This window comes from Aplidium turbinatum, chromosome 4 (assembly GCF_918807975.1).
Source record: "Aplidium turbinatum chromosome 4, kaAplTurb1.1, whole genome shotgun sequence".
NCBI classification, from domain to species: Eukaryota; Metazoa; Chordata; class Ascidiacea; order Aplousobranchia; family Polyclinidae; genus Aplidium; species Aplidium turbinatum.
In genome coordinates, this window is record NC_137475.1 from 15,754,410 (window position 1) to 15,766,330 (window position 11,921).

General features: G+C 42.7%; 1 protein-coding gene across 1 annotated transcript; it reads right to left on the reverse strand.

Moving 5' to 3' along the window:
- Positions 1 to 3,531: 3,531 nt before the first annotated feature.
- Positions 3,532 to 4,838, reverse strand: LOC145768941 (uncharacterized). The gene is made up of 2 exons (XM_082580542.1): positions 4,032 to 4,838; positions 3,532 to 3,780 (listed from the first exon to the last, which is right to left on the reverse strand). The coding sequence occupies exons 1-2, from the start codon at positions 4,836 to 4,838 to the stop codon at positions 3,739 to 3,741; spliced, it is 849 nt and encodes a 282-aa protein (XP_082436668.1). The 3' UTR covers positions 3,532 to 3,738.
- Positions 4,839 to 11,921: the final 7,083 nt, after the last annotated feature.

Sequence of the window (11,921 nt, forward strand, 5' to 3'; positions counted from 1 at the left end):
AGGAACCGCAAGTAAGCGAGTAAAGCGACCCTACGATCTTGACATTCATCAAGAGTTTCCACACTTTTTTTCTTTTATTCAGTTCAGTTTCATGATTTTTTATCGACTATCAAAGTAAAAGAATTAACCCACAGCAGTGTTGTACGCGTCAATGAAATAATATGACGGCGTTAGCGTCAGCGCGAATTGCCTAAAAACTTTACGGCGTAAAGTATTGAGTAAGCTCTTAAAGAAATTGACGGCGTCAGCGTCAGCGCTAATTTCTAGCGCTATTTTAGCCAGGGTCACTGTTGTATTTCCAGACGTTTAATATAAAATAAACAATAATAATTGTAGCGATAGCCAACCAAGTGAGAAAACCATTTACCTCTTGTTACTTACTGACTTATGTGCACAAAAACAACTCAATATATATCAAGAAAGAAACGCAAAACAATCAACTAAGGAACGTGGTACAGAACGCTCAATTGATTACACGCGCAGTGCGGTGGTAATCAATTCCAACGTCTGTACCAGAAAACGCTGAACTGTGATTATGTAGTGACGCTGGTCACGAGTTACATATATTCAACGTAAATAGAATGACGACTATAACACCTCCCCCGATAATTTTTATACACAAAGAAAAATATGAACAAGACACCGAATTAAACAATAACTCTCAAAGTCCGAAACGGGCCGGAGGTCTGCGGCGACGGCTCGACCTTCGTGGGTTGTGTGGCCCGAATTCCGGTACAGTCGGTGTATCGTCCGAATCCGTTCGAACTGAGGTGGAGACAGCGGAGGAGTCGACTGTTGGTGCAGGAGTTTCTCCCGGCTCCTGGTCCTCCGATGATGCATAGCGAGGTTGCAGTTGGTCCATATGGCGCCTCCACGTCGGACCATGTGGCAGCAGACGTACCAGGAAGATGCGGCTACCCTGTCGCTTAATCACCTCGGCTGGAACCCAACGAGGATCCTGGCTCCGTCTAGCGCGTAACAGGGATCTCCCGGTTTGAAATGTCGTTTTGTAACTGCAGAGGCGTCCGTGTTGTGAGGGTTTTGTCGGGATACCACTTGAGACGGTGTGGGGAGAAGCGTGTCGATCTTGGTTCGAATCTGACGATTGTTGAGTAATTGGCTTGGAGAGTAGCCACTCGGAGTGGGCGTGCGTCGATACTGCTGTAGGAATTCCAAGAATGCTTGTTTCGGGGGCAGGGAAGATTTGCGAAGTGCTTGCTTGAACGTACGTACGAGGCGCTCCGCCGCTCCATTGGTTTCCGGATGGTAAGGGGCACCCGTGATGTGTACCATACCCCTCTCCTTACAGAAAGTTTGGAATTCTGTGGATTTAAAAGTAGTAGCATTATCGGTAACTACAGTATGGGGATAGCCGAAATGAACAAAATCTTCTTCTAGCAGGTTGATAGTAGCTGTTGAAGATAAGGAAGTAGTAGCATGAATACAAGGGTATTTAGAAAAAGCATCAATGCTGAGTAACCAATGATAACCCATGAATTCTACCGCATGATCTATGTGTAAGCGACTCCACGGTGCTTCTGGAACCGTCCATGATTGGACCTGGGTTTTAGATTGCGGTTGATATTCGCCACAGGTACTGCACTTGTGACAAAGTTCCGCGATGTCTCGATCGATGTTTGGCCAGTAGACGGACGTCCTTGCCAACTGCTTCATTCTCTCAATGCCGAAATGTCCTTCATGAAGCAACTGAAGGACGGAAGGACGAAGTTTGGAAGGGATGACCACGCTGGAACCGTAAAGTAGACATCCGTAACAAGTAGAAAGAGAGTCTGCGTACTTACGGAACGGCTTGACCGGCTTGACCATCCTTCATGAATGAAACGCATTACCGTGGAAATGATAGGATCTTTAGAAGATTCTTTACGCAGTGAGGCGGCATTTGGGGTCTGGGCCTGCAAATCCAAAGCATCGATAGCACAGACGATATCAATGTCATCCGCACTTTCCTCTTCATCGAAGACTTTATCCCCTCCTGCTGGTAAGCGACTCAAAGCATCAGCGTTTTGATGATCCTTTGTCTTCCTGTACTCAATAGTGTATGTAAATTGCGACAAAAAGAGTGCCCAACGAGCCAAACGATTTGCTGCCAAAGAAGGTGTCGATTTGGTCGGGCCAAAAAGACTAAGCAATGGTTTATGATCTGTGACCAAAATGAATGATCTACCAAAAAGATATTGATAGAATTTCTTTAGCGCAAAAATTATCGACAAAGCCTCTTTCTGAATTTGACTATAGTTTCTCTGAGAGGCTGTTAATACTTTTGAAATGTTTGCTATAGGCCGTTCTGTGCCATCTGGGTAACGGTGAAACAAAGTAGCACCGATGCCCACACTAGAAGCATCACATGCGATACCTACCGGAAGTGACGCATTGAAATGTGTAAGAACCTCATCAGTAGATAGATGATGCTTCAGCTGAGCAAAAGAGTTTTCCTCTTGTTTTCCCCATCTCCAAGGAATGTTCTTTTTCGTGAGATGGTATAGTGGTTCTGCTACAGTAGAAGCGTTCAACGGTAGAAACTTCGAATAAAATTGTAAGGAACCTAAAAACGAACGAAGAGAAGATACGTCAGTGGGGGCAGACATCTCCAGTACGGCGTTTACCTTGGGACCTTTGGAGATGCCCTGCCTGGACAAAACGTGTCCGAGATACTCTACCTGAGGTTGTGCAAACTTACACTTGTCCTTTCTACACCTCAGGCCTTTTGAGTGAAGTCGATCGAGGAGCCGTCGAAGATTCTGGAGATGCTCCTCAGCAGTAGTGCCACTGACAAGAATGTCGTCTAGGTAGACTGCGACCCCTGGAAGGTCAGCTGTAAGGTCGTCCATGATCTTCTGAAAATAACCTGGAGCAGAAGATATGCCAAAAGGTAAAACATTTTGTAAAAGTACGCCACGGTGAGTGCTTAATGCGAGTCGCTTTCGACTGACTGGACCAAGTCGAATCTGATTGTAGGCATCAGCCAAGTCTATCTTGCTGAAACCATACCCACCACCCAATTTTTGCATTAAGTCTTCTGGTAAGGGTAACGGGTGACGATGGGTCTCCAGGGAAGGGTTCACTGTGACTGAATAATCGCCACATATGCGTAACTTGGCCTTCGCTCCTGAAGAGTTTGAAGGCTTACGGACTGGAACAACCGGTGTGCCCCAATCGCAAAACTGAACTGGTGTCCATACACCACGTGCAATGCCCGAATCATAGGCTTGTGCTAAGTCCTCCTTTAGCGCGAAAGGTACAGGCCTAGGTTTTAGAAAAACAGGTTTAGCATCAGACTTAAAATCTATGTCTAGTTCATAATCTCGTAAGCACCCGAGTTCAGGCTTAAAAACATCTTTGAACTCGTCACATAAGAGGGAGCATGCCTTCTCCAGACTCTTATCAGGCTTGTCGCATGACTGGATGCTCTGTAAAGTAGAACAGTTAGACAGAAGGAATTTATCGATAGAAATTCCTAAAGACGAGATTGCATCACGACCTAGCAAGTTTAGTCCTTTGACTGTCGTGACTACAAAAGGAATATTATCTGACCTTCCCGTGGAAGGACAAGTTACCTGGGCCGTGAAAGAACCCGTGATTGGTACTAGATGCTTGGTAGCAGATTGGAACTGCGACACTGGTGCTTGCAATTGAGGTGCGCCTACCCGAGTCCAGACGTCGTTGGAAAGGAAATTTCCATTCGTAGCAGTGTCCAGTTCTAAGTGTGTGGTTACCGAATTAATGGATATCGGTACTTCCAACTTTGAATTTCGAGGTTTTCTGCAAGAACTAGAAAGCATGTTAATTTCCTCGATACAATTTACCTTAGAAGGTTTGAATTGTCTAGCTTTCTTTCGACAAACACTCTGTAAGTGTCCCGTAATATTGCAGAAATGGCAAGTGGCTTTCTTAAACCTACAGTCATTGGCGTTGTGGTTGGAATTACCACAGCGATAGCATTCTTTATTTTTAGAAGAAAAGAAAGTACCTGTAAGTTGCCTAGTTTTTGGAGGTTTGCTGATGGTCCTTACTTTCGCAACTGGTGCTGGTGGAGTGCCGTAAACAGTTTCTTTGGCCACCTTGGCTGCCTCTTCGGTTTCTGATGCAACCTCTACCGCACGTTTGAAAGTAAGTTCATCAGCTCTGATTTTGAATAACGCCTTAAGCACCGCCTCGTTACCTATTGAACAAATAAAACGAGTACGTAAAGCTTCGTCCAATGGATTTGAAATGGACGAGAAGTCACAGGTGGCAGCTGCCTGGCGTATGCGGATGGCTAGTTCTTGAGCTGTTTCACCGGGCTTGCGCTTCATTTCGCTCCAGAAACGGAATCGCTCCCTCACGATGAAGCGTTTTGGGTCGAATTGTTGAGCCATGTAATTTGTAATTTCCGTCATGGTGAGATCGTTGACTTCCTTTGGGTTTGTTTCCTGCGCAGCCAAATTTGTTAACATTTTGTAGATTGTAGGTGATTGATTGGTGAGAAAAACCTGCGGCATTTTGTCTTGTGCGACTGAATGTGCTGCTACAAAGGTGTTAAACCTCTTCCAATAGTCTGCCCACAGTTCAGTGGTGGCATCGAACGTTACGAACTTAGGTAAAGATACCTGTTGTTGTATTGTTGTTGGTTGTGGTCTTGAAGTTTGGGCTCGTATTTCTCGTAGTTGTTCAAGGTGGCGCTTTTCTTGGTTGGCAATTTGATCTTGATGACGTTGTTCTTGTTCTTGGTGACGTTGTACTTGTTCTTGGTGACGTTCTTCTTGTCTGGCAATTTGCTCCTTCGTCTGGCGTTCTTGGTTGGCAATTTGTTGTTGCAGGACTTCGATCAGTTTCTCCATGTTCCTAAAATCCTGTAGAAATTCTGTAAAGATCCTGCCGACGACGCCAGTTAAATGTCTGTTGTATTTCCAGACGTTTAATATAAAATAAACAATAATAATTGTAGCGATAGCCAACCAAGTGAGAAAACCATTTACCTCTTGTTACTTACTGACTTATGTGCACAAAAACAACTCAATATATATCAAGAAAGAAACGCAAAACAATCAACTAAGGAACGTGGTACAGAACGCTCAATTGATTACACGCGCAGTGCGGTGGTAATCAATTCCAACGTCTGTACCAGAAAACGCTGAACTGTGATTATGTAGTGACGCTGGTCACGAGTTACATATATTCAACGTAAATAAAATGACGACTATAACAAACGTCTAAATAATTTGGATTTAAATTTTTTTTATGCCAATGGTCAAATTTCATGACAATTTTATGACTTTTTATGATGGGGGTGAAATTTTATGCTATTTTATGATTTTATGCCGTGTGGGAGCCCTGCCCCATAGGCTTCGTTGTTATGGTCAGATATAAATAAAAACAAACTGAACTGAGAACGGAAAATTGTTTTTGGTTTTCGTTAAATTTAAAGTGCCCCTGACAGGTAGGATCCAAGTATAGTAACTTTTTAAAGCATTTCCTAGCGCAGAATTACACTTAGCGAACTTTTTAATTTTAACCTCGTAGCTCGACTGGTTAAGGCGTAATTTAATCAAACGACTGCTCCGCAGCGCCACCACAGGCGAAACTCCATATTTCACTGCTCTGGGACGACTTTGGTGGTATTACGTCATCCTAAGTGGACGTCGTTAGCAACAGATGAAACAAACGCTTCCTAGATGTAATTGGTGGATCACAGTTTGGTCGGAATTGGTACAAGCGGTTGCTTTTTTCGAAGATTTATTGTTTTTTGCAGTTTAATAAAACTGTACTGGATACGTTCCTACAGAACCTAAAATATACTTTAAGTGAAAAATGAAGAAATCGTACGAATCATCATTCATATTTAATTCATCATCACTATTCAAAAATAAATAAAAGTTCTCTCTCTCTCTCTCATAAAGTGCCTCCAGTTGGCCATTGAAATCCTGTGTAACGGCCATCTGGATCTGGAAAATTGTTTCGGATTCGCCAAACAATGCATGACGGCATCACAATTCGATTGTTGCTTCCGAGACCATCACCTTATAGTATACACTCCAACACATGCCTGTAGGCATTTTTACTTTGGTGGTATTAACAAAATCATCTTCGGTGAAGTGAACATATACGACTAGTTTTGTACGGCCCATCCCACTTTCGAACACTTGAAGAAAACTTTGATCATTTTCTTCTCAGTACCTTGTTTTGTGGGAAAGTGGGAAAAGAAAGCACACGGTCTTTGTCACTGACAATGTCACATAAACAGCAATTTGTAGGCATTGCCTCAACCATAAATCAAAGGTGCTGTTTGTGAAATACTGTTGTTACACTGCAAATGGCTATAGCCAGATTAGGACAAATAAAAAAGTATGAAAATTGTAGCCCTATGAAACCGCAATTTCAATTGAATTGAGATGCTGTTTGATAAAAGTAAACTCAACCTATTTGATCGAAATCTGATAGTAATAATAAGTTCACTTTTTCATTTCGGTAATTCTTAATTTGCGCATGCTTTAGATCAACAGAGCCCCACACATTCACGTTTTGCAGTAGCCGTACCATACTTTACCAAGTCATCACAGAGAAAGAATGTATCCTTCCCGCTTACTGTGACGTCACAGCGGTGTTGCCGTTTTTATTTTCGCAATTGAATGAGTGCCAGATTCGCCGATGTCAACGAAAGTTTGCAAGCGTGTAACTTAGTAGCCTGTTGATATTTTTTACGATTTGCTGGTCAGAAAAGTTTGTTGGTGTAATCTTTTTGGTATCTTAGGTAAATTTAGCGAATTTATTTTCCTGTCAGAGGCACTTTAAGCTTTTCAATAAATATGACAAACGTCTATTTCGCACTGTTTGTCGTTTTAATTGTAAGGGGCCGCGAAACATTGTAGGAGATTGAAAGGGGTCGCGAGCAAAAAAGTTTGGGAAGCCCTGGCCCCTGGCCTAATGGATAGTATGTACAGGAACTGCAAGTAAGCGAGTAAAGCGACCCTACGATCTTGACATTCATCAAGAGTTTCCACACTTTTTTTCTTTTATTCAGTTCAGTTTCATGATTTTTTTATCGACTATCAAAGTAAAAGAATTAACCCACAGCAGTGTTGTACGCGTCAATGAAATAAATTGACGGCGTTAGCGTCAGCGCAAATTGCCTAAAAACTTTACGGCGTAAAGTATTGAGTAAGCTCTTAAAGAAATTGACGGCGTCAGCGTCAGCGCTAATTTCTAGCGCTATTTTAGCCAGGGTCTCACAAAACGGAAGTATTGCAACCAAGTTTAGGCGAACAATGGCTATAAATAAAGAGCAGGTTTTATGTTTTGAGACTGTATTGTAATTAGTTGCTTAGCTTATTAGTTATTTACTTGTAGAAAACAAACATTTCAAAACGTTTGTCTGACAATCTGCTGCGTTTGGGACACATGATGTCCTTTCCAAGTGAAAACATGTGGTCCACAGTAGCGCTGAATGGTATTGGTGTGTTGTATTTCAAGAACAAGTCTTGAAAACGTTTACTCGGAAAGGGATCACTGTTCCAAGCGTGCTGTGATGGTTTAGCATAGGCAGTGTTGTACGCGTCATTGAAATAATTTGACGGCGTCAGCGTCAGCGCGAATTGCCTAAAAACTTTACGGCGTAAAGGACTGCGTAAGCTCTTAAAGAAATTGACGGCGTCAGCGTCAGCGCTAATTTCTAGCGTTATTTTTTGCCAGCGTTTCATAAAACGTAAATATTTCAACCAAGTTCAGGCTAACAATAGCTATAAATAAAGAGCAGGTATTATGTTTTGAGACTGCATTGTAATTAGCTGCTCAGCCTATTAGTTATTTCCTTGCAGAAAAACAAGCATTTCAAAACGTTTGTCTGACAATCTGCTGCGTTTGGGACGCATATTCAGGGGCGCCGGAGCGATTTTTGACTGGATGGGCAGGAGTATGAAAAAAGGGCACTTTTGTTGCTGAAAGGCCAATTTTTTTTGTAAGTTTTAAGATAAGATATAGCGATAATGCTCATCTATCAGCTCATTATCGAGTATAATGATACAAGTGTCCGCTATACAAAGAACAATGGCACGGAAGGGCATCATGCTATTTTATAATGATGTAATATAACTTACTGTGATGAAGAATTTTGTGTCGTTGTTCCAGACAATTGTTCACCTAATCAAACGTCATATAAAAACCGTTCAGGTCTACTGAATCTTACGTCATGGAAATTCCTAAAACATGAGCCAAAATTGCACCATCGTTCGTAAGACTTGTGTCAAACCTGTTTAAACCTGTTTCAGTTTGAAACCTGTTTAAACATGAAATATTGAGTCACACTAACTGCTGACGTGCCTTTGAGTTATCACAAATTTTTCTGATTCATTCTGGAAGTTGTTTGTTGGAAGTCGGTCGCACATTTAACTGGTTTATTTGGTGCTTGCTAGCTGGACAAATTCTCCGTCTTTTATCCAAGTAATCTGTATCGTAGTGACAGTTTTAGTGGTGTATCGCGTTGCACCCCATTTCGATAGCCGCGGGCTAATTTTACAGGAATACACTTTTTGAATAGACGTTTCGAGGAGTGTTTCTTTTTCGGTCACTACATGCAGACAAACGGATCCGGGAACTTTATGTTACAATTTTCCCACGAAGAGATTATGGTTTACCGCTGTGACCATAAAAAATAAAAGACGAGTTCTTGTCAGTTGGTAGGTCAAGAAGAAATTAAAGCAAAAAAATAAAAGACGATTTTTGTCAGTTGGTAGGTCAAGAAGAAATTAAAGCAAAAAAAAATAAACGACGTGTTTGTTGTCAGCTAGTGCAGAAGAACTACTTAGAAGTACAAGAAATAATAAAAGAAGATTTGTTGGTTGGTAGTCTACACTCTTACAGAAGCAAAGAAAAGTAAAGACATTTCTTCTCAGTTTGGTACTGAAGAAAAATAACTTTGACATTCATTGGCAAGAAAGAAGATTAAAGGCAACCCATCTGTGCTTGAAGATTCAAGTGGAAGAATCCAAGCAAGTTTTGTGGACTTTAGGACTTCATACCCGTACAGCTACGGTATCGTGCATTTAAATTCTTTTTTGTATTTTTACGGTCTTTGCAGTTAAGTTTTTTATAACTACTGTAGCCTAATAAATTTGTGTGTTTGTGTAACTTAATTTTTTTAATTGTTAATTTAGCCCCAACATTTAATATGTCTACACTCGGTGGCGACAAGGACTCGACCGCCGCAGACTCGACTGAGTTTAAGCCTGATGATGTTCTTTGCGGTCGGGCAGGCCATTCTGGGGAGGGACCCAGTAACGATGAGGCTAAGTCAGTTCGAGAGGCCCGACATCTTAGAAGGGATATTTTGACTGAAATTGTGGAACTTTCTGTAGCCCTAGGTTCTTTGAGTGATAAGCAGGAACTGTTAATTTTTAGATCTAAGTTATCTACTTTAGAAGAGGAATTACGGCATTTCCATGCTCTTTTGACTAAAATCTTTAACTCTGCAATCTTGGCAGAACTTCGAGATAGGGTAGATCCCGAATTTAACTCGTTAAAAAATAACTTTGAACAAAAAGAAAGTGAGTTCTCAGATATGTTGGATGCTGACATACATCCTGAGGATAGCACCTCAAATGTAAGCACTAGGATGTCTATGACTTCGTCTCGGATAGTGGCACAAATTAACCTGCAGCTAAGACGAGAGGAGCTCCAGATACAAGCTGAGGCCGAAGCGAGAGCTGCTGAGGCTGCCGCGAGAGCTGAGGCCATTCGAGCTGAGGCTGCCGCGAGAGCTGAGGCCGAAGCGAGAGCTGCTGAGGCTGCCGCGAGAGCTGAGGCCATTCGAGCTGAGGCTGAAGCGAGAGCTGAGGCCGAAGCGAGAGCAGCTGAGGCCGCCGCGAGAGCCGAAGCGAGAGCTGCTGAGTTCGCACTCAAAGACGCTCAGTTGAGGGCTGAACAACGTAAAGAAGTAGTTTTAGCTGAATATCGATCAGAGGCGGGCTCCCGGCGTAGCTCTAGGAAGAGCTCTTCTAGGCATTCCAGAAATGAACATCAATCGCAGTTTAATTTACATAACCTTTTCCAAACGCCCGTTCAACCTGTGAGTGGACCAGGGCAATCCACACGTTTTCCAGCTGTTTCAGGAGGTCTCGGGGCCGCGGCTAAGGGTCTTCCGAATGCTGTAGAGCCAAGGTCTGCGAATTACAACCGAACTCCTCCCCCAGAGCGTACAGGTCACGGGACCGCCATTAGTAGTAATGCTTTGCCCCCTTCACAGTTTTCTGCGCCGCTAGGTTTTGATCGCCCAGCTACACGTAATTTGGGTGGTTGTGAGAGGCGTATCGCGTCTCCTGATTTTAACGTGTGTGAGGATCGTGATCGGGCTGTGCACGTGACTGAGCCCACTCAGCCCCTTAAGGGATATAGCTTGTCTTCTCCCGCTAAATCGAGTTCTCAACAGCAGGATTGCTTTTTTGAATACCAAAATAGTAGGACGTTTTTCGATAAGGCGGCCTTGATTGGTTACGATGATAATAATATGCCATTTATCTTCTTTAAAAATCGTGTTACGGCCTTAATGGCAGCTTCGCCTCTTAAGGGGAACTCGTTTGACTTTGTTACAAGCAGCTTGTGTTAGAACAGCTGCGCAAACGATTGCTAATTTGGTTTCTGACACCCCTGGCTTGTCAGAGGAAGACAGGATAGAATTGTCGTTAGCTCGCTTGTCCCAGCGTTTTGGGGTTCGTGGAGGTCTTTTTGCAGAACCGGAAATTAGAAAGTATCGCTATGGTAGCAAATTGACTTCGACCTCTTCCAGTGATCTGAAAGAGTTTAAAGATGAATTATCGCAGTGTTTGCTTTACGCGCAAGCTTATGGTCAGCGTGACAAATTGGAAGGACGTTTTGTTTTGGATTTGGCTAAGCGACTCCCGTTTGACGCTAAGCAGCGTTATCTTGACTTTTTAGGTGATCAGTATGGTGGCACTGATGAGCCTACTTTTCAGAGTTTGTTTGAATTTGTAGTACGGGAGGAAACGCGTAAGTCGACTGATTTTAGCATTATGCTAATGGGCGATTTTGGTGAGTCGCAGCAATTTAAAAAGTTTGGCAAAGGAAAATTGCCTTCATGTCCGGTTAGGCAGACGTCCGTAAAACCCCATGATGATGTGATGTCAGGGAGTTCGCAGTACTCGACTGTTGTTGGCGCACCGCGCGGTGGTGAAGCCAGACGTAAAAACCTACCGGCATGCATTTGTTCTTCGTCACGTGGTCAAGTTGAATATCATTTTTTGTCTAATTGTAAAGAATTTTTGCGCTTGACACCTAAAGATCGGAGAGATGTCATTGTGAAAGCTGGCAAATGCTTGAATTGTTTGCGCCAGCATATGGTTAGGGATTGATTTCATGCAAATAACTGTCGTAAGTGTGGGCCTAACAATGATAGGAAACACTATTTTCTTCTGCATGATTTTTATGTGACGTCACATGATTCTCTGGATTCTGTTGGGAAAGATGATGCTCGTGCCAGAGTTCCTGTGCGTAATGTTAAGATTGGAAATTTTAAAGCAGCCTTTAACCGCGTTACTGCTGCTCGTGTTTTGAATCCAATGACTGGCAAATCGAAGTTGGTGTATTGTCAGCATGATCCTGGTTCGCAGTTGACGTTTGTTTCGAGTGATTTGGTGTGTGAACTTGATCTTAAACCGTACGATAAAGCGTCGTTTAAAATGGATACCCTGGCTGGTCAGAAAGCTACTTGTGCTGACCTTGTCAAACTCAACATCCAGTCGTTAGAGACAGATGAACTGTTTTGTGATATAACCTCGGTGGTTAACCCAGCTTGGGCTGATGATGTTAAAACTTTACCGCATAAACAAGATTTAAATGGTTTCCGTCATTTTCATGACGTGAATATGTTTCATTTGAATGATTGTAGTACTGTAGATGTACTGATTGGCAACGAC